Consider the following 27,937-nt stretch of genomic DNA (forward strand, 5'->3'; position numbering starts at 1 on the left):
CATTTTTTGTTCACATTGTAATTTTAATTCCTTGCATTGATTTTTTTTAAAAAAACTTGTTTAGTTTTATGATAAAGTAAGTCTTTGTTCATACATGTTCTAAAGCCCCAAATAGTGGTAGAACTAGATTGTCAATCTTACTCTCAACTCCCAATTTAGTGCTCCCAGTAAAGTTTTCCTTTTAAAATACTATGTAGATTTCCTATATTCTCTGTTGTTTAATTTATGCACTTAAGTGTATGTTAGAGCTTTTTATTCTAAGTAACATATATAGCATGAAGGTCATATTTCTGCTTTTATTTTCCCTTGAAGATAAGAATTTGCATCATTTGACCCTAATATATATGATATGTAGCTGGTTGACTTCCTGAGGCATCACTAAACTCATTCTGCTGTTATCCTTTGAAAAAACTATTTAGCATTTAAATTCAGACATTGCCAAACTAAATTGATCATTTGGAAACTTAGGTACATATTATGTAAAACAGTTGTGTGAGGTAGATTTGATTAGAGATATTAGGAATAAGATATTCTAAGATGCCTCAGATTTGTTACGTAATAATTTGAGAAATGTTTCAATTTTGATTATGTGAAAATAAATTAGAGATAAGCTATCTTGTGTAATTGATCATGCTCCACTTTATATTATGTAATTTATCTCTCATATTTTGAATTGTAAGCTTTTTAAGGGCCAGAGAAATCTTATTTTCTTTTTTATTTGTTTATTTAATTTGAAAAATTTGTTTATATTATATCCTGTCTAGTGCCTTGAAATAGCACTAGGCGTAAGTACGTATTTGAAATGCATCTACTTATTAATGGAATTGAATTAAATTGCAGTGTTGGCAAGAGAAAAAACAGTATTTTATAGAGTGACATTTGTGAACTGAGATTAGTTTTGATTTTCATTCTCAAGTATAAAGATGATGAAAAGATTAATTCCTTTTTAGGTATCATAACTGTTGTGGATTCAAAATATGGACTAAAAGTAAGTTGAAAGATTGCTGTGAGTTCTAAGTATTTGTTCAGAACTGGGTATACGGAGATTGATTATATTAGTTTTTCTACATTTGTGTCCATTTGAAATATTCCTTAACAAAAACAGTTTTTTTTAAAGTATCCTGAACAATCAATGAAATTTGTGTGTCTTTTAATTATTATTTTGTGTTTTAGTTTAAATATTTATTTCTGCTACTCTTGTTTAATGCAATAATAATTGGAAGTGTAGTATTTTGTAATAAGAGTAATACAGGGTAAAGTTTGGGTATGTGTAACCCTTCATAAGGATTCGGCCCTAATATCAATAAGTTTTTCTGTTTGATAGATGAAATTGAGCTTGATAAAGCATACGAGAGTTAATTTTTCTTATTAAAACTGCTGTAAGACACAAGCTAGAGATAATTGAGTTTAAAAAAAACACTCCTTTATCTTATTTTGAAGAAATCAGGATTTATATATAGATTTAGGAAAGAGAGACTCTCCTTTAAAAGACATCTTGCTGTGACTGTTTTTGTAACTATCAAGGTCCTCAAATGCATTTAAATGAACTTCAATTTATAAAATGTACTTAGTAAGATTTTTAAAAGCATCTTGCTACATAGAGTAATACAGTTAGGGTGGCAGGCTTGTCAAATGGTTACTAATACCCCTTCTTTGGCCCTTTGGTTTCCTCACAGATAGACCACCCTAATTTAAGTTTTGGAGATAATTCCTTTTTAGATTTTAAAGTCCACATTTGTTAATAGTGTCTTAAGAATCAAAGGATGAGCCCAAATATTACTGTCTTACTGAGAAGCTGAAATCATGATATTTCTAACAAAATATTTACAGAGAAAGCAAAAAAAAAAAAAAAAAAAAGTCGAATTCTTTATTCTGAGTGTTTTTTACAGGGTATGTTTGAATCCATCTTCTATATAAATTTATTACCAAATTTGGGGTAGCTACAGGATAGATAGGATATTTTGTGGTTTTGATAAAGTGCCATACAGCAAATCAAACTATGTATTTATGATTATGGGAATAAATTTATATGTAAATTTATATTTGTGGAGAGGAGTTAAATAGAATCTATTGTCAATGTGGTAGAGCACCCCCCCACAAAAAAAAAACCAAAGCAACATTCTGAATAATGCAAACACAGTAAGCGTTTAACCCCCTGCCACCTTGATGAAACCTCTTAAATTATTAAATCAATATACCTACACAAAACTGACATTACTGTCAGGATAATGGAAACTTTAGATTTTCTAAGTCAGGTGCCAGATAAATAACTTTTCCTTTATATAAAGAATTCGCCAACTTGTCCAATTCCTCTGGTTGCAAAGCTTGAGCTCAGTAGCTGCTTGTGATTCAGAGAATTCTGAGGCAGTACAAGTAATGACACTTGGATAATGGGCAGCAATTTAAGGGTGTCATGCTTCACAGAGCCAGCCCATCACAAGTAAAGCTGAGAAATGGTACCCTGTGGCCAGCCAGCCAAATTGAAACTGAAGTGGTAATTGATATCATGGGCTATCACTCTAATGGGATTGTCACCCATTGATCTGAAATATTCATTTTTTAATCATGGGCAAGGAATTGGACAACTTCAAATGACAGCTCTCTATTCTCAGGACTTGACACCCAGACTACTGACATTGTTCTTTTCAGTTCTACAAATGTGACAGCGTTTAATGCAATAGAATCAATGAATGAAGTTACACAGAAAAGGTCAAGTCAGAGGTTTCTTTTTGGTTCTTCTGTTATATTGCACAAGCTGTTGAAACAATTCAGTCAGAAAACAGTTTGCCTTGGAAAGACCAGAAAAATAAATAGACTGACATTATGCAATAATCTTTTTTTAAAGCTAAAATAGCGTTAGATCTATAACCAATCCATTGGAAAGAAATTGCTGCTGCTTTTTTTTTTTTTTTTTTTTTGATCTCATCTGACAACTTTCGCACTAGGTTTATTTCCACTTTGGTCAACAACGGTGTTTTTTCTTTCTTTCGATCCAGCTTGTTTCTATTTCTGTAGAAAAGGACAGCTTATAAATAGCTCTTACTGGTGTTATTTCAAAAGATCTTTTTTTCTTATGGTATGCTGAGTTAGAGGGTTGAATCTTAACGTCTTTGATATGTTGGATTATTTAGTACCAAATTTTTTTTTTTGCCTTTTTTGACATATAAGTAAAAGCCACAGGGTCTAAGCAGAGATGTGAAATCTGTTGGGGATACACACAAACACACACATAAATATAAAATATTTTGAAAAAAATTTTGCAAAAATTTTTCTTCCTTGCTTGTAAAAGTAGAATAGAATGTCATAATTTCCATTTTTTAGCTTTGTAAATGGAAGTCATCTGACTTAATGACCAATAATGTATAATTTGTTATTGGAGAATGACCTTTTGAAGAGCAAACATTGGTTTTAGTCTTTTTGCAGAATGTGACTTGGGAAGGTAAGAATTTGCATAAGGGAAATGTTGGGCTGATATCCAGAGAAAATAAATGTTAGCACGTATTATTTCTTTATGTTTGTATAGCCTTCATGTGTGCAAAGAACAGAGGCATTTAGCTCTTTTGCTTTTTCATGTGATTATTACATATATTCTTAATAGAGTTGTACCTGTTGGCAGGTTTTTATTTGGGGAGATTTTAACAGATTTTTATATTCAAATATAGTAGAAGGAGTATCACTACTTCTTGGCTGCCTGGAGGTAGTAAAACGTTAGTTCATCCCCGTTAGCTCTGAGTGAAGATTTCTAATCTTCTGAAGAAATGCATTAAAAACACGAGTTACTTTGTGAAACTGCTATTTTATTAGTTACGTTTGGGTATGGAAATTCAAAACCAGATTTCTGATTTTCTTGCCATATCTTTTTTATATTCCTCCAGCTCATAGCCATAAACCCCCAAATTGATGTATAAATAAATCTTCCAAAATGTCAAAAATAGGATATTTTGAAAATATTTCCAATTTTTAAAAGAACTTCAGTATTATAAAATCATCCAGAGACAGATGCCTTGCTAAAAATACATCTCTATTAAACAGATTTACTATGGAATAGAAGGGGATTTGTTGCTGCATATTATGTAAAATTTTTCAAATAACAGCATCCATGTATCTATGTCAACAAACAGGGCATGTTAACAAGAATTCAACAAATATTTGTTGATCCTGGATGCCAGGTGCTATTCCTGGGATGGTAATAGCTCTTATTCCCTAGAGGACCTAATAATAGGATTTGTTATAGCCTGAGGCCAACAATTATTAGCAAACATAATAAACTCGGTCTTTTGACAAAAAACAAGTTTTGATACAGTATTCTTCAAGTTCTGTGACTTCTGTAATTTCATAGTGGGTCTGCAGTTGAATTTATAGGGTTGTACCTAAAGTGGAAAGCAGCACATCATTGCTGTAGTTTTAGCTTAGGCTAGTTTCCCCAAAAAAAGAATTTGGTGCACTTTTAGAAGAAGAAAAGTTTTTCTCCGTAGATTTTACCAAGACTATTGAATAAAATTATAACTTGCTCTTAGGTTCCAAGCTATCCAAATACCTTAATGATCTACCTTCCCATAAATTGTGAAACTGGATTGAAGAAGTAATTTTGAATTTAATTTTTTAGGTAATCTTTATGCATATACTCTTATGCAGTTATTAACATTTGTGTAACAGTGTCTGTGAGACTGATTTTATATGACATAAAAAGCTTTCACAAAGATTTAAAAATTATGTTTACTTCTACTGAGCACATTTTCAGTTTTTGAAAAATAACCCTATAATAAGATATTCTGTGATGGTGACAGTGTTAGATATAGTTTCTTCTTTTATAAAATGAGAATAACCATATCCTATAATTGTTATGAAGGCTAAATGAGATAATATGTGTAAAAGGATTTAATAACTTGTGGAGTTTGATTTAAATACTGGAAGTATTAATTAATTGAATTGCCTCTAACCTCAGTAGGCAGCTCTTTGTTGTGACAGGGAACATATACTGAGGGTAAGGTAATGACAGTGAAACATTTTTCAGAGAAGAACCTTATGGCATTGATGACTTTAGGGATATAGCTAGGATTATGGAAAAATAATAAATGCTTCCAGAGAGATCAAAATTACCTCTTGGGCTTCTAAGTCAAAGTCAGTATTTTTTTGGAGCTAGCTTGACTCTGGCGAGGTCAGCACTGAGAGGCCGAATCATTCAAGTGTAAGTTTCAAAATTAAAAACCTACTTTTAGGCTAGATATGGGGCTGTGTCCTTCCCACAGCTAATTTGTTTCCAGGGAATTAAAAGGGCTCAGTACTGAGTTCATACTGTATGTGGTTTTGGGATGGGGAGTGCAGTGTAAGGACAGGAATGGGGGGAAGTCTATTAGCTTTTAAGAAAGTATAATTTCAGTGGTTATCTCTCTCTCTTTTTTTAAAGTAATAATGAATATCTAGAATACAGACAGTTTTATAAAAAGGAAAATGCCTGAAGTCTGAACTATAATGTTCTATGTTTTTATGACATTATTTAAATCTGGAAGGTTTTCCTTTTAAGAAAAAGAGGTGGTCAGCCCTCGTGCCCCACTCTCTCCTCAAAAACCCCCACAGGTTCACTGTAGGGAAAAAACTACCAATGAGGAAGGTAGCACTTTCAGACAGAAACGTTAGTTCTGAATTTGTGTATTTAGTAATAGAACTTGTTGAAGTTTTTATTAGAGGCAAGAAAGGAGTCTCTAAAGTAAAATCCTTTGTGTTGACATTAGGTTTTGTGTTACATCACAGTAATTTTTTTTTTCAAACTTTGCTTTTGTTTAGCATTTAGCAGAAGAAAAACCTGATGGACTTATCAATGAAGCTTCTAGGTATTCATTTATTTAAAGTGTATACTGATTACTGGCTACTTGGAAAAAGAAAATTATTAATATGAAAACCAAAGCAAACTGAGAAGTATAAAAACAGTCAAAGGAAATTTTTTTTTCTGTATTTGAATTGGTAACTATTTGTAACGGTCTGATAACTAAAATTTTATTTAAAACGATATTATAGCACAGGTGAGTGCTGGGCACAGGCATTCCTTGTGGGGAACTTGGAAAATGTTAACATTTAAAAAATATTTTATTATTCTCATACTTTCTTTGGGATTGAAGATGATTATTAAAAAAGAGTTGGCTCCCTTGCTGCCTTCTTTAACAATAATTCATTTGATTCAAAGGATCACTGTTATTCAGAACAACAGATAAACAAATTTGTTGCAATTTGGCATTTAGAACATTTTTTGTTTAAATACCTTTTTGTTCTTAATTGTTCTTTGGGCTTTGGAATATTTAAATTAGTCTGGCTACCTTAAGCATATTCTTGCTAATGGGAAAAAGGTTTTGAGATAGTTACTAAACATGCTACTGGGTTTAAAAGGGAGTCCCACACTGATTTGCTCCTGATGATCCTGACATAAGTAATAGACTGCAGACATAGTTGATTTCCTGTCATTTTTGGAGTGTGGGACTCAGTTGTTTTGTAATCCTGCCTAAACAATGCATTTGGCATATAGTTCTGATTCACACTAGACTGAACCTAAATATTTTTGTAACTTTTTTCCTTATTAAAATGTGTTTATTGTAGAAAATGTAAATCAGCCAAATAGAAAGTTATAAAAGCCCAAATAACGTTAAATATAGAATACCCCCAATTTAAAGATTGCAACCGTTTATATTTTGAGATGTGCACATTCAATCATACTGTTGAAATCTGCTTTTCAATGAATTAACATTAACTTATTTTTGAGAAGTTGGTTGTGTTCTTTGAAATAATCATCTGTACCTTCAGGTAACATAAAACTAGGATTAGGAACAAATAGTCTAGTGATTAAACTTTCCTGGGGAATTGACGACAATTTAAAGAATCCACAGCTTTACTACTCCTGTTAATAGAAAATAGAATGTCCAATTATAATAAGGTGTTTTGTTATCCAGTATCCTGCCAACTGGGTTCTTTAACTTGAATTTCTGTAGTGTATCTATTTTACAGAGAAAATATATATTCGGTGAAGAAAAAGATTGTTCAAGATCTTGCTATATCTTCTGAAGTGTAATTAAAAAAAACTGTTTAGTATAGTATTAATGTTAAGTGAACTTGTTCTCTGTATTTCTTTGAAAATTATGGTGACTATTACATGGAATATTATAGTAAGTAGAATGTCCTTGTTCCTACCATATTGGATGTCTGGATTTTATACATTTATTTACAAAGAAAATAATGAGTTAAAAATCATCTTAATTGTAAAATATCTTTGACTATAAATTTTTTGAGGCTTATCTTTGTAGTTTCAAAATAGCAAGTAAGAGCACTTAGTAAATATTTTTGAATGAATAATGTGAAATCTGAACTTATATAGTGATGAATACAATTCATCCTGTACTATTTGAAGGATGAGAAGTAGATTAGGAGTAAATTGGATCATTATATATAGAGGACTGTATACTTCTTAACTGCTAATTGATCTGAAGGAGATGTTTCTAGTTTAAATTTCATAACATTTCTTTTTTGACATCTGTTCTTTGCTAATTTAGGCAAGTTGCTTTGGCTGATATCATCATCATCAATAAAACAGACTTGGTTTCAGAAGAGGATTTAAACAAATTAAGAACAACTATTAGGTACAAAATTAGAAATGTGTGTTAAGTTCATACAAATTCAAAATGTACTATATAAAATATTTTTATCATGACTACCTTGTAGAAACTTTTAAGTTCAATGTTGACTTGCTTCAAGTGTCATTAAGAAATCACATATATTGTTGTTACCTAATTATTATATAAATAGTAATATATAAAATTATTCCCCACTGCTTTTGGAATATACAGTTGACCCTTGAACAGCACAAGGTTTGAATTGCCCAGGTCCACTTATACGTGTATTTTTTTTCCCATTAAGCATAGTATCTGTATTTTCATTTTACAGATCTTTAAATTAAGTATGGGGAAAAGTTTGTGTTCGATTAGAGATCACAATATGTGGAATAAAGTGAATTAGGTTGTGAGTCCTGATTCTATCCAGACTCTTTCAGCTTCCTGTCCTTGGGTGAGTGATTTATCAATTCCTTTGTTTTTTGAGGCAGAGATAGCAGTATGAGGATTTTCGACTGCAGTGGGTGTTGGTGGCCCTGAGTTGTTCAAGGGTCAACTATAATTCAAAGTTCATGGACTGATATTCAGGGTCTTCTGACTCCATCTTCCTTTTCCTGTCTTCTCTTTGGCTGTTCCCCTACATGAAGTTCCCAATTTTACCTGGAACAATTTATTTAATTTCCCATGGATATATCTTCCCTTAAATGTGTTCTCACTCTTAATCTGTCAATCCTTGAATTCCTTCATTGTCTGTATTTTTCTTCCTTTCTTTTTTTTTTTTTTTTTTTTGTTAAAAAGCTATTTTATCCGTTCTCTAGAACTCATGCCTTCGCCCTCCCCCCACCTCTTTTTCCCTCCCTCCTGTGAAGTCTTCCCTAACTCAGGTGGTTTGTTTCACTTTTCCCTGAACCCTCATTGACTTTGGGTCTTCCTTAACTATCAGTTCACTGTGCTTGTCTTCTAGCTAACTTTAATGTCTTGAATCAGTATCTGTGAATGGTACTCAGTTATGTGTTAAAAGATTCAACAATCATTTGGACTTTTCAAATGAGGTTAAAGTTCAGGGACTTTTAATTGTCTTGTAGGACCTAAACTTATAAATGCTGTCTACAAAGGACTATTCGATAGCTTATATTATTGGTCATCTTCAATGGGTACAATCTGCTGACATCAGATTTTGAGTCGATCAGATCAGTTCATATATATTATAGATTGAATCAGTAAAGGTAAGGCTGATTAGGATTTTGGCTGCAATGATTAATAATTGCAGAGGAAGGAATTCATGTTTTCTGCATATTTAATCTTATTTTAATAGTAATATCCTCTCAGACTTTACTATGAAAAACTGTAAAAATATCTCCATGTAGAAGATAAGGTAGTATTGCACAGTGTTGTGTGATGCTTAAGATCATGGACTTTGAAATCTGCGTTTGGTTTGAGTATTATATGAGATGGTGTTGGTAAACTTCGTACAGTCCCTGACACATAGTAAGTGCTCTGTTAGCTATTATTGTTATTATTAGATTGTAGATTTATTCTTAGTTTATGTAGTAATTTCAGGTTACATTGAATAAAAAAATGAAAGAAATAAAATATGGTTGATATTTTTGAGAAGTCTAGACAGATAAAAGTGGTAGATGGAGATTACTTCTTTTACCCTCTCTTGACACTGGTCTCCTAAATTTTGTTTCTCTTCAAAATCCTCTGCATCATTGTGATTACTAGAAATGAGAATGTAATCTATGTCACAAGCATTTTTGGCATAAAAGGAGAAATTGTAACTACTGGGCTTTTCTATCCTCATATTGACTATATAAGCTGAATCTCTAACATGAGCAGTATTGACATAGCCAGTTTGTGGCCAGCCAGTACTGTTCAGCAATACCAGGAAAGAATTTGACAAAGCACTTTGATAAATTACAGACCGTTTTGGCTTTTTACCCTCCATTGTACATCAGACTTGAGACTGACTCAGAATTAGATTTGGGGAGTTGGAAGAAGGTAAACACATGAGAAGAAATAGCCATCAGATTATAGAGTATATTCAAAAGAGAAGATTAAGAGTTTTGTGAATTATTAGAGAGACTTGTCTCAGAATCATTGTTTGGGAAGCCTTACCCATGAGAAAAAACTTGAACAAATAGCAGATATCTTCAGCAAGTAACCCTAAAGTCAATGGAAATGATGATGTAAATTGAAAAGATGTACAGTATATTAAAAAGGATTTAACAAGTATTTTTGGCTCCATACAAAGGGAGCCATATTTCATTACCATAGTATCAGGAAGGAGAGGACCAGTAGAGTAGGTAGAGATCCTAGCTAGGGAACTGAAGCAGTTATTCTATCAAAAAACAAAAGAACAAACAAACGAAAACCCCACAAAAACTGGATATGTGATTGAATACTGAGGACAACCTGGAGTCAAAGCCACTCGTAACTAAGTTTTTATTTCTAGTATGTGTATAGCCATTTCCACAATGTGTGTGGAGGAAGATCAGGTGTCAGTTAAAATTTTGATTTATCTACTCATTTAAAGAACAGTAGAATTATTGGCTATTTATTAATCATTTTTTCTAAAGTGAAGGATCTTTTTATAAATCACAAAGTAGCCCCTAGTCTGTAAGTTGTGCAGTAGATTTTTGCATATCATGTTTTAATGCATAAGTGGAATATACCTGATTTATAATTAGAAGGAAAAGACTATTTAAACTATAAAGAAATATAAATTTGCTTTTCTGTTGTTTTCCTCTAGCTCTAGATGTGTTTGTATATACCTGCTTCATGTTTTAGAAATAATGTGATGGCATGCTTTTTAAAAAAGTTAACATTTACTTTTTTACTTTCTTCATTTTTATATTTATTTCAGATCAATAAATGGACTGGGAAAAATTTTAGAAACACAAAGATCAAGGTACTTTTCAAAGCCATGGCTAATATTAACAATATATAACTTTAGTTAATAATAAATAGTAAGTAATTGATAAGTATGTTTGATTATAATATAGGGGTGTGCATTTTAAAAAATGAGGCCAAAAATGTTTCAAATGCCCTTTGTAAATTACTTTGGCATATTTAGTTAATATATTTGCTTCTCCTTCTTGTAACTCAGACTACAGAGCCATGATTATTCTATATACCTGTGCTTTTGCTTTAATGAGGAAGAAGACAATAGGACTTTGAACCACTCAAGGAAGTAACTAGTATAGAAATCTGAAAAGGTATACTAATAGGAATCTTATCTTAATGTAAGGTATGTAAATGGCTTTTTAATATTTTAAAAATATTCTTAGTGTTTCATAGTTACAAAAATAAACTGTCTTATAAAAATACATGGAACCTTTAGCTTGAAGTTCCTGATGCATTCGTTTTAAAATTTTGATTTTGATTTCCTATAGGTTCTTATCTTTTTAAAATTCTGTTCATACAGATACACATTACTTTATAAACTAGAGATGTTCTTAAAACCTCTGTAAAATGGATTTCTGTAGATTGAACTCTATTTTGCATTGAGCGCTATCACTATTTCAGAAAATTTCTGTACAGGGGCATTCTGTTAAGCTCATTTTTTAGCGAGAATGGCTCAGCAGCTGTGGACCCAGCAACTTGCAGCCAGCAGCTCTGAGGCTCACAGCTGGCAGTCCAGTGCCACCCAGTTCTTAATTCAGAGATTCTTTCCTTGGAAGTCCTGCAGAGGCCTTAGTTGAGTGGCTTGTCTGCTGTGGTAGAGATTAGAGGTGCTGACAGACTTCCCTAAGTGTTAGGCAGTAACAGCAGCAGCTGCTTATATGCATGTGAGCAGCTGGGGAATTAATTTGGTATGCATTCTCAGAAGCCACTCATCTGCTGGCGAGGTAGCAGAAGAATGCCCTTAGTGTTAAGTCTTCTACAAGCATACACCACATGTGCTCCCTGCATTTCAAATTCCAAAGTAGAAAATCTCTGATAACCTAACTCATACCATGCGCCTTTCCTCAGTATCTGTCTTCCTCCTGTTGCGTTTTACCATTTTCTTTCTCTTTAAAACTTCTCCTCTTTATAAAATGGCACACAGACAACCACATAATGCTTAAATAACGTTTTTAAAAATCAGGTCCATAAATAGCTGTGGTTATGTTGTAATAGCATTTATTTGGTTTGTATTTACGAACATTGTAAATCAAATTTTTAAAGGCTCCAGGATTTATCTTGCTTAATTTTTCTTTTTGTTGATTATCATTTTGGACCTTTATGTCCTGCATAAAGGTTTCATCTTGAATAGTTTATTTGGTAACAATTCTGATGTTTATATAACATTTCTAATATTTAGTCTATTAATTACAGAAAAACATGCAGTGATTAAATTTTGTTACTTCAAATGGATGAATAAATAAGTGAATAATATCTCCTTTTTTATTCTGTTTCTTCAGTGTGTGGTGTTTTCCAGTGCATTTCTGAAATAGTACTTAAAATTTTTTTTTAATACCTTAAGCATTTTATGGATGGCAGCATTTACAGTACTAAAACTGACAATCATAAAACTGCAATAAACATATACAGAAAAGGCTTACCTTGAATATTTATGGAATGAGAATGATGTATTGTCTTATTGGTTAGACTTAAGTTGATTTGGAGGCAAAAGGAAGTTCTAATGGACTTCAGAAGTAGGAGTGGAAGATTAGAAGTGCCATTCTTATCCTTTGCAGACTTCTTTTTTAATCTTGGAGATTTAGGTGGACTGAACAGAGGAAACCCAAAGTCCAGTTGATCAATAATAAGTTAATCAATTCGCAGTTTATTGAGCATTCCACTCGTTGCTAGGCATTTCATGGCATGTTGAGGATTTAAGCAATATATTACATAAAAATGCTGCCTTTACAGAGATTAGTCATTTGGAAGAGATGAGAAAACAGCAAAAGTAATTTATTAAATAGTATTAATTTAATAGGGATATTAGATTCACAGGATCCTATAAGAACAGAAAGATAGAGGAACAACTCTTCAACTCTTCTTGGTGAGGAGTCAGAAAATTTTGACTGCGAAGTTGATCATTGACCTGAGTCTTAAAGAATGAATAGGAGTTTTCCAGATGGACAAGAGTAGCAGTGGCTTTCCAGGCATAAGGAAGATTTTGTATTCCAGAAACCTGTGAATATTTTAGAATGGCTAGAATGCATTGCATTATGTTGTGGAGAGAAAAAGAGGTATGACTGTAGAGATGGAGAACTTTCCACAGAGAGTCTTGAGTGCCATGACACATACTTTGGATTTTCGTCTGTAGGCAGCAAGGAATTAATGAAGGATTTTACAAGCAGTATGACTCTTGGGAGATGGATTGAGTATGGTGTTATTCTCCAAGCTAGGAAATACAGGAAGGAAGAGCAATTTGGGGTAGGCTGGTGATAGCAGTGGGTTTGGTAAAGGGGATTAGTTCAGTTTTGTAAACACTGAGTTTGAGATGCCACTGGGGAAGGCATTTGGAAATTTAGCTCTGGAGTTCAAGACTTAGTTTTGGATGGTATCAACAACTCATAGATCTGGGTTGTCTGGAGGTCCCAGTTTCTGAGACTAACTGAACTTTGAAAACATGACTATATCCCTGGAGTAAGAGCTGAACTCCCTTCCTCTTAGACAGCCAGAGCCATCTTCCTTTATCATTCTCCTGTCCCTGGTCTTAGGCTACTTAAAGCAGTCTTTAGACCTAGAGAAAATTGAAAGCTCTGCATAAGGAGAAGAACTAGGTACTCCTGGCACAGATAGTTCAAGAGATGAGGTGAAAAGATGAACTTTGGAACTTTTTTCTTCCCCCTCTGTTTGCTTCATTCTGCCATTCAGTGTTTACATGATAGTAATAGCCTTTTTATTTTTATTTATTAATTTATCTTATGTATTAATTTGTTTTATTAATATCTGTATTAATGTTTTGGAAAAGATCTGATGTTTTTATCTCTGAAGGTGGAAATTAAATGAAATTGGATGCCATGGAAATTAGTCTTCTAGTCATATGCCTTGAATGAGTGAAGGAATTTATTTTTCATGGTGGCACTAGATTTGGGGAAAATCCATAGCAACTTTCATCTGGAACCTTAGACTTTTTCCTCTTTTCCTCTCCATTGAGAATCTGGTGAGATACAATGAGAGACTTTGATATTTTAATATTCTCTGTAGAATTTAATCTGTACAGATCTATTGTTGATCTTGTCTATTTTGGAATTATCAAAAGAATCTGGGTATAAAGCAGAATTATTTCTAAATCTATGATAAATATTCTCAAGGACACTGTTGCAGTGAAAACTTTAGTCAATTTAGATTCTTGTGTTTCAGAACTATCTTTTGGTATTCACACAGTTGGCCTGAATTTTGGTATTCACACAGTTGGCATGTGTAAACTTTTTAAACTTTAAGTTATTTCTTAAAGTAAAGATGATGAACTTGGTGGAAACCTTCATTCATTTGTCACCTGTCAGTATAAATATTTGCTCAACTGTAATGGTGAAAAAGGAAGTATGTTTAGTGTTATAAGGCTTTGGTCTCATAGGTAAATTGATATTCAAAAATTTCGTCATGGAACATTTACTTCTTTGCTTGATTATTTTCCTAATTCTGCTCATCTAGAATGTCCAGAATTTGAAATGTTGTTACAGTCTATTAACATAGAACTCTGGAGTGTTCTTCTTTTAATAAGACGGGAATTTGCCTGCCTTGTGCCAGGATAAATGTTCTTAATCTAACAGAGTATTGTTGCTAAAAGTACGAATATATGCAGACTATTGAGAATGAACAAAGCGGGCCCAGCTGGTCAGACCTAAGTTAAAGGGGGTGGCTTAGCTTACGTGTTTTCATATTTAAAAAATTTTTGAATTTGACAAAGTTTTGTTTTCTTTGTGAGAAAATTTATTCAATGTTTGGCAATTTCCTGGAGTCTAATTTTGAAACTTTGCTGTTGTTGTTTTCTGTAAACATTCCTTCATTGTAGCTTTGATATGGAGAAATGACTGTCTTTTACTATTTTATAGCCTGACATAAAAATTGGAACTGGGTCGCTAGTTTTTATAAATTTACTTTTATGTATTTAAACCAAACTTAAGTTTTGATATGATACTCTCTTCTAACTTCAATAACTGCTTTCCTAATAAGGCTTAATTACCAGTAAATAATTCTAAGGAATAACGTTTATTCAGATAGAGCACTAACTGGGAAGTTTCAGTCTCTGTGCAACCCCATCTGAAGGAAATAAAATCAGATCACATCCTTTGGCTGTAGATAACGGTCCTAGAGTGACTATTTATACATTGGTTATTTGACTCCTCATATTCTTATGATATTACCTGTTATGTCATGAAAGGGGGGAGGTGGAATGAAAGAAATTCCAGAGACATTGTACCTATACTACTATGGTATTTCCATTTGTTCATTTTACCTCACTTCATCTTTTGAGTAATAAACTGCTGCTTTTGAAAAGTTTCAGTTCTTTAATTGATTTTATTTTTTGCTATAAAAATGTATTCGAAAAGCTCAAATTTTCAAGATTGAAAAGATAGTTGAAAGTAAAATCAAACAAAAAACTATAGTTTATTGAAGCAATAACCAAGTAACTTCCTGCATTGGTCATATATGATTCATACAGTTTTTAAAATTTTAAGTGTAAATTCTATAAAAAAAAATTTACAACAGCTTTTTTTCCTTGCTTGTCATTTTTCTGTGTTTCCTAAAATAGTATATATGGATCAACCTTTATGTCTACATTTCTGGCAAAATAGAGATTTTTTTTCTTTATTAATTGAATATATTTCACAGAATTTCACACTGTTTGGTTTTCTTCCTTTCAGAGTTGATCTCTCGAATGTATTAGATCTTCATGCCTTTGACAGTCTCTCTGGAGTAAGGTATGTTTCCTGTATTTTGGACACTTTTATTGTAATGCACATTTCATTCCACAGTTACAGGAGTTACAGGAGTGATTTACAGACTTGCACTTTTGATTTATGCTTCCTGTCATTCCTCTGGCATACAAGACCATTCCTAATTTTTATATTCTTGAAGATACTGCTAACTGGATGTTTGGAAATCACATGCATTTTCCTACAGAAATTATAATGTAAATGGTAGTTAACTTTAGAGACTAATCATTAATATTTCCTTACCAACTGCTGTGTGTAATACTTTCTTTCTATGAGAAAATGCATGAAATACATAGAAAATTTTAGTTTGGGGTGTTCCCACAGATAACTGCTTTCCTCATAGTGATGGATCAGTTTCCTGCCTCCTTCCCCAGAGGGAATCCTTTTCATAAGGGAAAGAGTGAATCTTTCTTCTCTGGACATCAGTATTTTTTTTATAATGATCCTTAACCTTTTTTTTTTCCTAGATGACTCTTTTTAAAAAATATTTATTTATTTATTTTTTAGTAGACTTTATTTTTTTAGATTAGTTTCAGGTTTACAACAGAATTGAGCAGAAGAGACAAGAGTTCCGACATAGCCCTCACCACCCACATATACATACTCCCCTGCCTTCAGCATCCCTCATCAGTGTGGCATGTTTGGTACAATCAATGAACCAACATGGACACATTATTATCAGCCAAAGTCCATAGTTTACAGTAGGGTTCACTTTTGATATTGTTCATTCTATGGACCATTTTTAAGTATTCAGTTCAGAAGTGTTAAGTATATCCACATTGTTTGTAATGGCATTATCTATAGAAGCTTTTCATCTTAGAAAACTGAAACTCTGTACCTGTTATATGAAAATTCCCTGTTCTCCCCTCCCTGCAGCCCCTGATAACCACCATTCTATTATCTGTTTCTAAGAATTTGACTACTTCAGATACCTGAAATAAGTGAAATTGTACAATAGTTGTCTTGTGACTGGCTTATTTCACTTAGTCCTCAAGGCATCCATTTTGTAGCATGTGACAAGATTTTCTTCCTTTTTAAAGGCTAAGTAATATTCCTGTGTGTGTGTACACATCACTTTTTATTTATTCACTTATTGATGGACATTCGGGTTACTTCTACCTCTTGGCTGTTGTGAATAATGCTGCCCTGAACATGGGTTGGATGTGCAGATATTTCTTTGAGATCTTACTTTATTTTGGATATATGCCCAGAAGTGAGATTGCTGGATCATTTGGTAGTTCTATTTTTAGTATGTTGAGGAATCACCATATTGTTTTCCATAGCAGCTGCACCATTTTACATTCCCACAAACAGTGCACGAGTGTTCCATTTTTTCCACATCTTTGTCAACACTTGTTATTTTCTGTTGTTTTTGGTAGTAACTAACCCATTGAGTGTGAGGTGATAGCTCTTTGTGGTTTTGACTTGCATCTCTCTAATGATTCCATACTGATTTTCATTTGCTTCTTGGCCAGTTGTGTATTATCTTTGGAGAAATGTCTATTCAAGTACTTTACCATTCTTTAGTTGTATTATTTGTTTGTTGTTGTTGTTGTGGCTGAGTTATAGGTGTTCTTAAACATTCTAGGTATTAACCCCTCATCAGATACATGATTTGCAAGTATTTTCTCTTATTTCCTCTGATGTAATGAGCCATAGAACCCTTACGTGACAGGTATGTTATCTATACTTGGAGGAAAGGAAAGTCCTTATCTCTGAAGACAAAGGGACACACAGAGGAATCTGAAAGCACTAGCCTTGCTGAGTTTCCTCTGGTTTACTATGCTCAGCTCATACTCTGTGCTATCATATCCTTCCAAGGCTTTCTACTCTTCATCAATCTAGCATAAACACACTCAGGTTTAACTGTTTCTTTAGGTCTTCACTTCCCTATGAAGGCTCCTTTGTCAAATAAAACCGTTATTAAATAAATTTCTCTTATTAATCTTTTGTTAGTCTAATTTTGAGACCCACGCAGGGACTTAAGAGGGTAGAGGAAAACTTCTTCCCTGTGGGAGTTGTAGGTAGTCATTGTCCAACAACATTCAATGTTGAACATAGGGAAAGAACATGTAATTTTTCAAACATTTTCTAAGGTGATCTCATTCCACACTTGCTGAAGAACAGCTCTAATGCATTAGTGACACTGGAAGAAGTAGCTATTGAATGTGATGCCCCTGCTAGAAATCACATAAGGCCTTTGCATAACATTTCACTGTGCTTAGATGCTTAACAAGAGAATCCTTTCCTGAGCAACCAGCTGGGAGGGATTTAATTTGACACTTTCCTACAAGGACCCCCAAGTGAGACTCATTTGCTCCAACAGTTCCTACAAGTCTTTTCTCTTTCCTACACTTGCTGTTACTAATTTACCCCTCACTGTTCTTCAAGGCAAAACATCTGCAAGGTTTTAAGTCCTTTTCTTTCTCCTGACCTACCCCCATCAGTCTCTAAAGGTATGCTGCAGTGGTTATGGTTATAATTTGTTATGCCATATTGATCTTTTTGCTCTTTTCAGATCAGTACATTGTATTTTTAAGATTCTGACTTTGTTTTCTCTCAACCACTGGTAACTGACTATATAGAAGGCTTCCATTTATGAAAACTGTTTGTTTTTTCAAAGGTAGACACGTTCAAGGAAAAACATTGATAAAGGAAATATTTACCCTTCTAACTTTCTTTATGTTCCAGCATTATTTTCATATGAGGAAGCAAGGGGAGATTTGATGAAATTCTGAGCAACTGTAAAATGCTTATGTATATTTTCCTAGGCCTGTATTAGAGTTATTGGAAATAAAAAGAAATCTACTGACATATATAACCACACCAAATAGTGTTGCTAAAAATTAGTTTTTCTCTGTATTGTGAGTATATGCATGTATGTGAATGTATGTACATTTTTAAGAAAAGTTTAAACAATCTGCCAGTGTTTCTCCACTAGACTATGTAAACAGCATGTAAAAGTGGTACTATGTAATAGATTCAGTTGTGGAAACTCTTTCTTAGTTAGCTTTGTCTCTCGAAGTAATATATAAGGTTAAGTCAGAATTGTATTGAATTCTGAATTTCTAATCAGTTATTCTTAGTTTGCAGAAAAAACTTCAACATGTGCCAGCAACACCACTTCACCTTGATCAGGTAAAATACATCTTTAAAATGTTTTTAAGGTAACTCTTTAACTAAATTGGTTCTGTTTAGGATTGTCTTATTAGAATTGTTTTTTAAAAAGTATTTGTGAACTGCTTTGAGAGTTTTTAGAATTTAAATGCTTTTGAGGTCATCTAATCTGGTTTCTTAATGCATAATAGGGATTCATCAAACCAGAATTATTTAGAATCTTAGAAAATCATGCCTTTTAGCGTTTCCATTCTACAGGTTAGTCAACATATTTTGATTAGTTCTTCTGGTGGGAATTACTGCATAAAAACAGCCTAGGGGTTCTATTTGCAGCCTGTTTTTTAAAACTGAAGTATAGTTGATGTACAATATTATATAAGTTACAGGTGTACAATATAGTGATTCACAGATTTTAAAGGTTATACTTCATTTATAGTTATTGTAAAATATTGGCTGTAGTCCCCATGTGTTGTACAATATGTCTTTGTAGCATATTTTATACGTAAGAGTTTGAGCCTCTTAATCCCCTATATGTAGCCTAGTTTTTAACTAAAAGTCTGATATAAGCATCCATGGCTTATTTAATAAAAATTGACTTTGAGTTTCAGCTTCAGATAGCACGGTAAGTTTGAACTCCTTAAAGTGTTTTAAAAACTATAATTCCTGAGGTAAACATTGAAGATGCTAGGAACAAAGAAAGTATATTTTCACTGTACCCATCTTTCTTTTAAGCAAGTCATGATGGTAGAGCTTATGGGTAACTTCTTTCTTCCATTTAAACATAGAAGAAGGGAGCATGTGAGTGAGCAGTGTGTATAGCATTTTCTTCTCTATCTTGAAACTATCACTTATTTTTTGAATCATTAATTATAATAGGGCCAACATATCATGTTCATTTGTCTTCATTCTGGCTCATATTTATGGGGGAGCTATACTACCATGTTTGTAGCATTTTTCTCTTAGAAACCTATCTTAATAGAATATTCATCTTCAGTTATCTATATTACTTATTTCATTGAAGTATAATTGACCTACAATATTATTATAGAACACAGTATTATTAGTTTTAGGTGTACAACATAGTGATTTCAGTATTTTTATACATTACAAAATGGTCACCATAAGGCTAGTTACCATCTGTCACCATAGAAAATTACTGCAATATTGTCAACTAAATTCCCTATGCTGTAGGTTACACTCCTGTGTCTTATTTATTTTACAACTGAAAGTTTGTACCTCTTAGTCCCCTTCACCTATTTGCTCATCCCCCTGCCCCTTCCTCTTTGGCAACCACCAGTTTGTTCTCTGTTACCTAAGTCTGTTTCTGTTTTGTTATGTTTGTTCATTTATTTTCCTTTTTAGATTCCACATATAGGTAAAATCATATGGTATTTTTCTTTCTATGTCTGATTTATTTTACTTAGCATAATACCTTCTAGGCCCACCATGCTGTCACAAATGGCAAGATTTCAGTCTTTTCATGGCTGAGTAATATTCCACTGTGAAAGTCCACAATGGAATATTACTCGGCCATAAAAACATATCTTCTTTATCCATTCATCTATTGATAGACACATAGGCTTCCATATCTTGGTTATTATAAATAAATGATGCTTCATTGAACATCGAGGGGCATATATCTTTTCAAATTAGTGTTTTCATTTTCTTTGGATAAATACCCAGAAGTGGAATTGGTGGATTGTATGATAGTTCTATTTTTAATTTTTTGAGGAACCTCCATACTGTTTTCCATAGTGGCTATACTAATTTTCATTCCCACCAACAGTGCATGAGGGTTCCCTTTTCTCCACATCTTCACCAACACTTGTTATTCATTGTCTTTTTTGAGAATAGTCATTCTGACAGATGTGAAGTAATTATCTCACTGTGGTTTTGATTTGCATTTCCTTGATGATTAGTGATGTTTCATGTGTCTTTTGGCCATCTTCATGTCTTCCTTAGAAAAATGTCTGTTCAGGTCTTCTGCCTGTTTTCAATCAGTTTGGGTTGTTGTTGGGTTTTTGTTTTTGTTTTTGTTTTGGATGTTGAGTTGTATGACTTTTTAATGTATTTTGGATATTAATCATGTGTCAGACATATCAATTACAAATATCTTCTCCCATTCAGTAGGTTGCCTTTTTGTTTTGTTGATGGTTTCCTTTGCTGTGCAAAAGCTGTGTAGTTTGATGTAGTCTCATTTGTTTATTTTTGCTTTTGTTGCTCTTGCCTGAGGAGCCAGATCCAAAGAAATACTGATGAGACCTATGTCAAAGAGCATAGTGCCTCTGTTTTCTTCTAGGAGTTTTATAGTTTCAGTTCTTACATTTAAGTCTTTAATCCATTGGGAGTTTATTTTTGTGCATGTCATGAGAAAATGGTCTAGTTACATTCTTTTGCGTCTAGCTCTCCTGTTGTCCCAGCACTGTTTATGGAAGAGACTGTCTTTTCCCTGTTGTATATTCTTGCCTCCTTTGTCATAGATTAATTTACCATATGAGTGTGGGTTTATTTCTGGGCTCTTTATTCTGTTTTGTTCATCTGTGTGTGTGTTTTTGTGCCAATACCATACTGTTTTGATTTCTACAGCTTTATATTATAGTTTGAAATCAGGCAGTGTGATACCTCCATCTTTGTTCTTCTTTCTCAAGATTTGGCTATTTGGGTCTTTTGTGGTTCTATATAAATTTTAGGATTATTTGTTCTAGTTTTGTGAAAAATGCCATAGGTGTTTTGTTAGGGATTGCATAGAATCTGTAAATTGCTTTCAGTAATATGGACATTTTAACAATATTCTTCCAACCCATGAAAACATACATCTTATTTATTGAGTGAATAAGAGAAGTACCAGTCCCTGGAGGTAGGATTTTTGAGAAAAATCAACTGTTTTTTGATACTCAGTGTTAGTCATAAAGATGAACTTGAAGCACATCACATTCTTATCTTCTGGGTGATGAAGAATATGTAGTATTTGCTTTCAAGAACCTTTATAAAAGCCAGTATCTGCACCCATAATATACTGAATGTACCCCTATTGTGGCATTTATAATGCCTTGTAGTTTGAGTTGAAATGCTTTTCCCTTATGGTAGTCTATAAATTCCTAAATATAAATTCCTCATTGCTTAACACAGGATGTGGTATATGGTAGGTTCTCAGTAAATATTTGTTATAAGAATGAAAAGCTGCGGGGTGTACATCAGAGTCATTTGTGGCTTTTTAAAAACTATTGGACCCTCAGTGGTCCCCACCCTTCACATCTCCAGGAGTGGACCTTGGGTATGTGCAAATTAATGTGTGTGTATATTTTTAACATTTAATATATACATTTTCAAAGATATACAAAAGTAGAGAGAATATTAAAAGTGAATACCCTGTGCAGATGACCTAGTTGCAATGGCTTTTAATATTTTGCTGATTTTATTATATCTATCTTCCTAACATTTCTTTTGCTAGAGCATTAGAAAAAACTTTTTAGTAGAAAATTTCAAACGTAAAATTTGTATAGTATGATGAACCTGCAAGTACCCATCAGCTTTCTGAAACCAAAGGTGACATTATGTTATTCTCATCTCTAGGAACTTTTTTCCCCTTGGCACTTGTTTGGTCAGAGATAAACCGAATCTCTCATTTGTGTTTATTTTTCCTAGAGAACATTATTCCTGGCTCTGGGTAGTTGATTTTTTTCTAGGCCTCATCTCCCTGAATTTATAAAATGGAAATAATTCCCTTTATTCCACAGGATTGTTGTCATGAGGAAATGAGAAGGTGAGATGACGTGACCCAGGCAAAAGTACCTTCCTCAGTACATGGTTGATACACTGTCTTTGTTACCTTCCCTTTTTAGTGCTGAGAATCCTGGAAAGAATGTATTAAAGAGGGAACCATTTCATAAGAGTTTCTCTGTGTAAATACTAACCATTGATCAACTTTACAGAATATAGAACATGGAGTTGCAGATACCAAAAATCAGCAAATATGATGAAAAGGATATACTTAATATAGTTAAGGCAACATAAATTTCCATGAATGTTTCCTTACTTTTCATCTTAAAACTTGTAATTAAAAAATATGTTGAATATTACTATAAAAATCATTATTGATTATCTCTTGATTTACAGAGTATTGTTACAGTCACATTTGAAGTACCAGGAAATGCAAAGGAAGAAAGTCTAAATGTATATATTCAGGTGAGTGCAGTTTTTAACTGATTAATGATTTATCAGTTGTTTTGCCACATAGCTGTTCCTATTAGCAGTAGTTGAAATCTTATTAAAATATGTCACTTGATACAGAATCTCCTGTGGGAAAAGAATGTGAGAAACAGGGATGACGACTGCATGGAGGTCATACGACTAAAGGTGCGGTACACAGCTTACAGTTTTAAACTTTTGGACAAACTCCCTTTCTTGGCTGTTTCATAAAATCAGATGTAGTTTTAAACACAAGCACTAGTTTTAGTACAAATGACCTTTATCTGTTTTCGTTTTTCCTTATGTCCATTGCTGGAAAAAAAGCTTTGGAAGTCATTGCATAAAGCATGATTTATTTGCACAGCTTCACTGAATGTTGCAGCTAAAACAACCTGTGTGCTTTGAAATGGGATCCCTGCTTTCTACTCCCAGGTACTCCAAGCAGTAATCTGGCCAGTGAGTTTAACTTGTTGAAGCTCTCCTCCCCTTGGCACACTGCTTGGTCAGTCAGAGAAAACTGAACATTTTCTCGTGTTGATTTTTCTGAGAGAGCTTCATTAACAGAGGAATAATAGAAATCTTCCTGCAACTGAACCTTACGCTTCTTGATGCACTTAGCAAACACTAAACATTTGTTATACTGTGAAACAAAGTTACAAAGGACTAGAATTCTTGCTGTGTTTGGAAACCCATTCATATTCTTGACATTTGAGTATTTATGTCACAAAAGGTGTTTTTTTCCCAGGGAGCAGTGTGTTCTAGGCTGTGTGCTTAACCAGTCAGCAGTCATTTGTGTGTCTTCTCTTGTGGTTCCAGAAGTGTGCAAAAGGTTTTATTATTACTGTTTTTTATCATTATTGTTAGTAACTGGATTCTCCAGTTAGCAGCCAACTTCCTGGGTCATTAGAATGACAGTTTCTAGGTGTAGATTTCTTTACTTCCTGTGCTAGCACTACCTGGGATTGGTGCTGAAGAGCAACACAGGTGAATCCCAGTCTGTGCCCACATTATTCCCACCAGAAAGAACTAAGCCAGATCCTGCTGCTTTATGACTGTATCCTCATGTGCATTCTGTGATCTTAATTGAAAGATCATGTTTCATTCTATGACTGCTTTTGTCCCCTAGTACTGAAGTGGAGTGGTTACCTAGAATAGCAGCCGTTTGGGTGTTTATACTAACACCACCAGCAGTTCTCTGTACAGAGTTCAGTGGCTCATCCTGCACTATCCTAGTTTGAATTTTGTCCTTAGATATGTGATAGGTTTTCTGCAGTTTTCCTCCTTGAATATTCTTTTGGCCTTCAGCTCATCACAGCAACACTGGGGCATCTGAGGCAACATGGTCTTTCTCTTCATAGACTTCCTTCTCTTCGCTGTTGCAAAGTATTAGTCTTATAATAATGAACATGTTTAAATTGTTAACTTTAATAACAGCTGACACTTCAAAGTTTTTTTTTCATCTTTCATAAGACTTGAAAAATTTTGTTTTGTTTTTGTTTATTGAAGTATAGTCAATGCTGTGTTAGTTTCTGGTGTACAGCATAGTGATTCAGCTATATATTCTTTTTCATTATAGGTTATACAAGCTATTAAGTATAGTTTCCTGTGCTATACAGCAGGACCTTGTTGTTAACTAAAGTCTTTATACAAATATAAAATTGATGCTTAGGTAATTCTTTCTGAGGAGTTTGTTATTTCACGTTAAAACTCAAATTTAAAAAGCAGAGGACAAAACTCGGCATGAGAAAAGAAAACTAGAAGAACATTCACCCAAAATACGTGAATACACCAAAAATACACAAAAATTGTGTGGTAGAAATGACAGAGATGTGTCTCTTACTATTTTTCAATATATGTATTATTTTTATAATATATATAACAAACATTATTTCAGAGAAATTATTTCATTCCAGTAGGAGCTAGTTTGTCAGATAATTTGTTCCTTATTTCTGCAAATCAATATAAAACAAATTTTATTCAGGTAAATGTTTTTCTTTTCCTTTTTTCATTATTATCTACTCCATTTATTGCAACCTATTCAAAAACAAATTATCACCAAAATTATTTAACTTCTCACATTTTCCCACTAAAACTGTGAAACAAGTATAAAATCCCTAAAAGTAGAATAGGCAGTTGAATTTGATACATAACTTGTTTTATCATTTGTTGTTTTGATTTTTTTTGTTGTGAAAACACTGAATAAACATCTTAGTATGTGTATTAACTTTATCATTGGAAATAGTAAATCATTTAAAAAAATCCATGCGCACAGCAACCTTTGTAAAAATTGGAGGCTTTAGGAAACTCTTTGATGCACAAATAACTGAAATTAAGTAAATTTTAACAGTATCTTCTTCATGAGTTTGTATTTTAAAAAAGAATAGGAATAATGAATCCATTAACATTGATCCTCGATTTCTGCATTTAAATTCAAACTGAGGCCAATTGGTCATTCTCTGAGCAGGGGCTGGTGTCGATCAAAGACAAACCACAGCAAGTGATTGTCCAAGGTGTCCATGAGCTGTATGATCTGGAGGAGACTCCAGTGAGCTGGAAAGACGACACTGAGAGAACAAATCGATTGGTTCTTATTGGTAGGTGACAAGCAATTAAATTTCTAAAGCAAAGTAAAAGATATATTTGAAACAGATATGATGTGCTCCTTAAGCAGTTTTAGCCTATCTGAACCACTTTTGTAAATCCAGATAAGCTTCTGGTTAATGTATTTGTCTTAATTATGTGATAACACATTCATAAGAATTCATTAAGCCTTTTACTCTTCTTCAAATAACTTTAGAAAAGTGATTAATCCAAATGCCAATTTGGTTCTAAGGGAAAGTTAAGGAAGGAATCTCTAATTGTTATTGTTTTTGTAAATTTCTGAAAATCATGAAGCATTTAATGATCTGGACTTGATAGGTAAACTGTGTTATTTTAATAAGCATAATATAATCATACCATATTTTGTTTCTGTTTACAGGCAGGAATTTAGATAAAGATATCCTTAAACAACTATTTATAGCTACTGTGGCTGAAACAGAAAAATGGTGGACAACACATTTCAAAGAAGATCAAGTTTGTCCATAACACTAGAAGCGTTATCAAAAGGATTGGATGATAAAATTGGAAATAAGTTTCCTACTAGATATATTTCCTACTAGATGTAGGTGTCTGTTCTTTGCATTACTTCTCTTATGAATTTCAGTGTACTTTAAAATAGTATTTATTTTATAGAATACATAAAATATAGCAAATCAGTATTGTAAAACATTTGACATTCACACAATAAAGTATCCTCTGAAGTTTGTGTGTGTGTGTGTGCACGTGTGTGTGTTTGTGTAGACAGATGATTCACCAAAATGTCTCTCAGAATTGGCTTTGGAGTTTACATAGGCTGAATTTCTCACCCATGGAAGTTATTTATAATAATGATGATGAAACTTACTTCAACATTGTCATTTTCCCTTAGAACTTCAGCTGGTTGCATGGATGTAATTTTATTGTTAGTAACAAAAAATTTTTAAAAACAAATAATGTCACCATTTTTTACTGAAGGTAGTAAAAGTTTTATTGTAAGTACAGACTTAGAAGTGGAAGAAACCTAAGTCAAAGAAATTAACTGAAACCATCTCTTAATCAAATTCTAAGCCTTACTGGTGGTAGTCAGTGCAATGGAATTTCAACCATTCACTTTGTAATCTATTTCAAAGATTTCAGTTACAGACCTTTTAATTTTAGAGTAGATTTTACTACTGGTATTACATTCATCTTGGTATTTTTGAACTTCTTTAATTTTCAATGTAAGCTAAAAGTGACAAGATACAGAACTTCAGATGTAACTGCAGGTAATTTTTGATGATTTAAGAATCTTTATATAAATGGTGTGTAAGTATACAATGGGTTACTTTTCTCCCATTCCTACTACAGGCCAGGTCAGCATAACTATATTCAGATTGTAAGAGAAGAAAGGATTGGCTGGAATTTAAGGATGATCTTTCCCAAACTAATGGTCGTTGAATATCAGAAGGCTGTCAAAATGACTTTTGGAACATTTTTTCAGAATTTTAAATAAAAGATTTACATCTGCGTATCTTGAGTGGTTGCATTGGTTGGAGGCAGGCTAACTGATTAGATTATCTGTCTCCCTTCCCCTGCATTCTGTACCTTTTTCATATAACTTCTCTATTTATCCATTTGCCTCCTGAATCTATTCTCTTAATTCGTGGTTGAGAGAATACACTTATTTTGTGGCAGTAAATTGCTCAGTGGAAAGTCAGCTGATTTTTGAGTCAGATCTGGGCTTTAATTCCAGCTCTGCTGCTTCTTGGCTGTATAATCTTGGGTCAAATATTTTATCTGAGATTAGTTTTCTTATTTTTAAAGTGGACAGTGATAATATGAAACATTCAATGTTGTGGTGAAGGTTAAATAGATTTGTGATGCACCCAGCTTAGCTTCTGGCCCACAACAGAGCATAGATAAATATTTTCTTCTTGCTAACAATTTAAAGTTTATAATTAACGTAGTCATGGTAATATTTCATAATGTTCATTGACAAATAATAATTATTTAGATTCATCTGTCCTAGACCATGAGAAATGGCTTATAATTAATTGTCTTATTGTAGGAGAAATGTTTGAGGTAACATTAATCTAAACTCTTAAACATCTGTGTTTATTAAACTCATAAATATGTTTTTTCTTTAAAATATATTAATCTTTAAGTATCTTTCATTGCATAAGTATTGCATGAATACATTTGTGTTGTAAAAATGCCAGCATTACAGATGAAGTCAATCTCCCCTGACCTTTCTCCTTCAGTCACTGTCACTTCTTCAGGGTAAGCAGTGTTGTCAGTTTAATGTCTATCCTTTTAGACATTTCTTTTCACTTACACATATTATGGTTTATTTCGTTTCCCAAAGTGAATTATTTTCCAATAGTAAAGCTATAGTTTAAGGTATTTCTTTAGGAAGCTTACGAACTTGCCATAAATGTCCTCAAGGAAAGGTTTTATTTTTATGTGTGTTTTAAATAAAACATTATTCTTTATATATTGTAATACAACTAGCTTAAAAAAAAAACTATTCGATTTTTCCATGATAGTGCATATAAATGTCTTTAACTGCAACACAGAAATTCATAGTGTAACATAGAATACATT

General features: G+C 33.0%; 1 protein-coding gene across 4 annotated transcripts in view; it reads left to right on the forward strand.

Annotated features, from left to right (window-relative positions):
- The window catches only part of ZNG1A (Zn regulated GTPase metalloprotein activator 1A), a 39,095-nt gene extending 12,231 nt beyond the window's left edge, over positions 1–26,864 (forward strand). For 3 of the 4 annotated variants that reach the window (XM_010999718.3, XM_031449818.2, XM_031449816.2), the window contains exons 6-15: positions 951–988; positions 5,785–5,831; positions 7,536–7,622; positions 10,459–10,503; positions 15,398–15,454; positions 18,556–18,607; positions 22,703–22,771; positions 22,877–22,942; positions 25,239–25,368; positions 25,755–26,864. In XM_010999718.3, the coding sequence (XP_010998020.3) occupies positions 951–988; positions 5,785–5,831; positions 7,536–7,622; positions 10,459–10,503; positions 15,398–15,454; positions 18,556–18,607; positions 22,703–22,771; positions 22,877–22,942; positions 25,239–25,368; positions 25,755–25,861 (698 nt within the window). In that variant the 3' untranslated portion in view covers positions 25,862–26,864. The remainder of the gene's footprint in view (positions 1–950; positions 989–5,784; positions 5,832–7,535; positions 7,623–10,458; positions 10,504–15,397; positions 15,455–18,555; positions 18,608–22,702; positions 22,772–22,876; positions 22,943–25,238; positions 25,369–25,754) is intronic. The other variant, XR_010382681.1, reaches the window with a different exon arrangement.
- The last annotated feature ends 1,073 nt before the right edge of the window (positions 26,865–27,937 follow it).

Source organism: Camelus dromedarius, chromosome 10, assembly GCF_036321535.1.
Source record: "Camelus dromedarius isolate mCamDro1 chromosome 10, mCamDro1.pat, whole genome shotgun sequence".
Lineage (NCBI taxonomy): Eukaryota > Metazoa > Chordata > Mammalia > Artiodactyla > Camelidae > Camelus > Camelus dromedarius.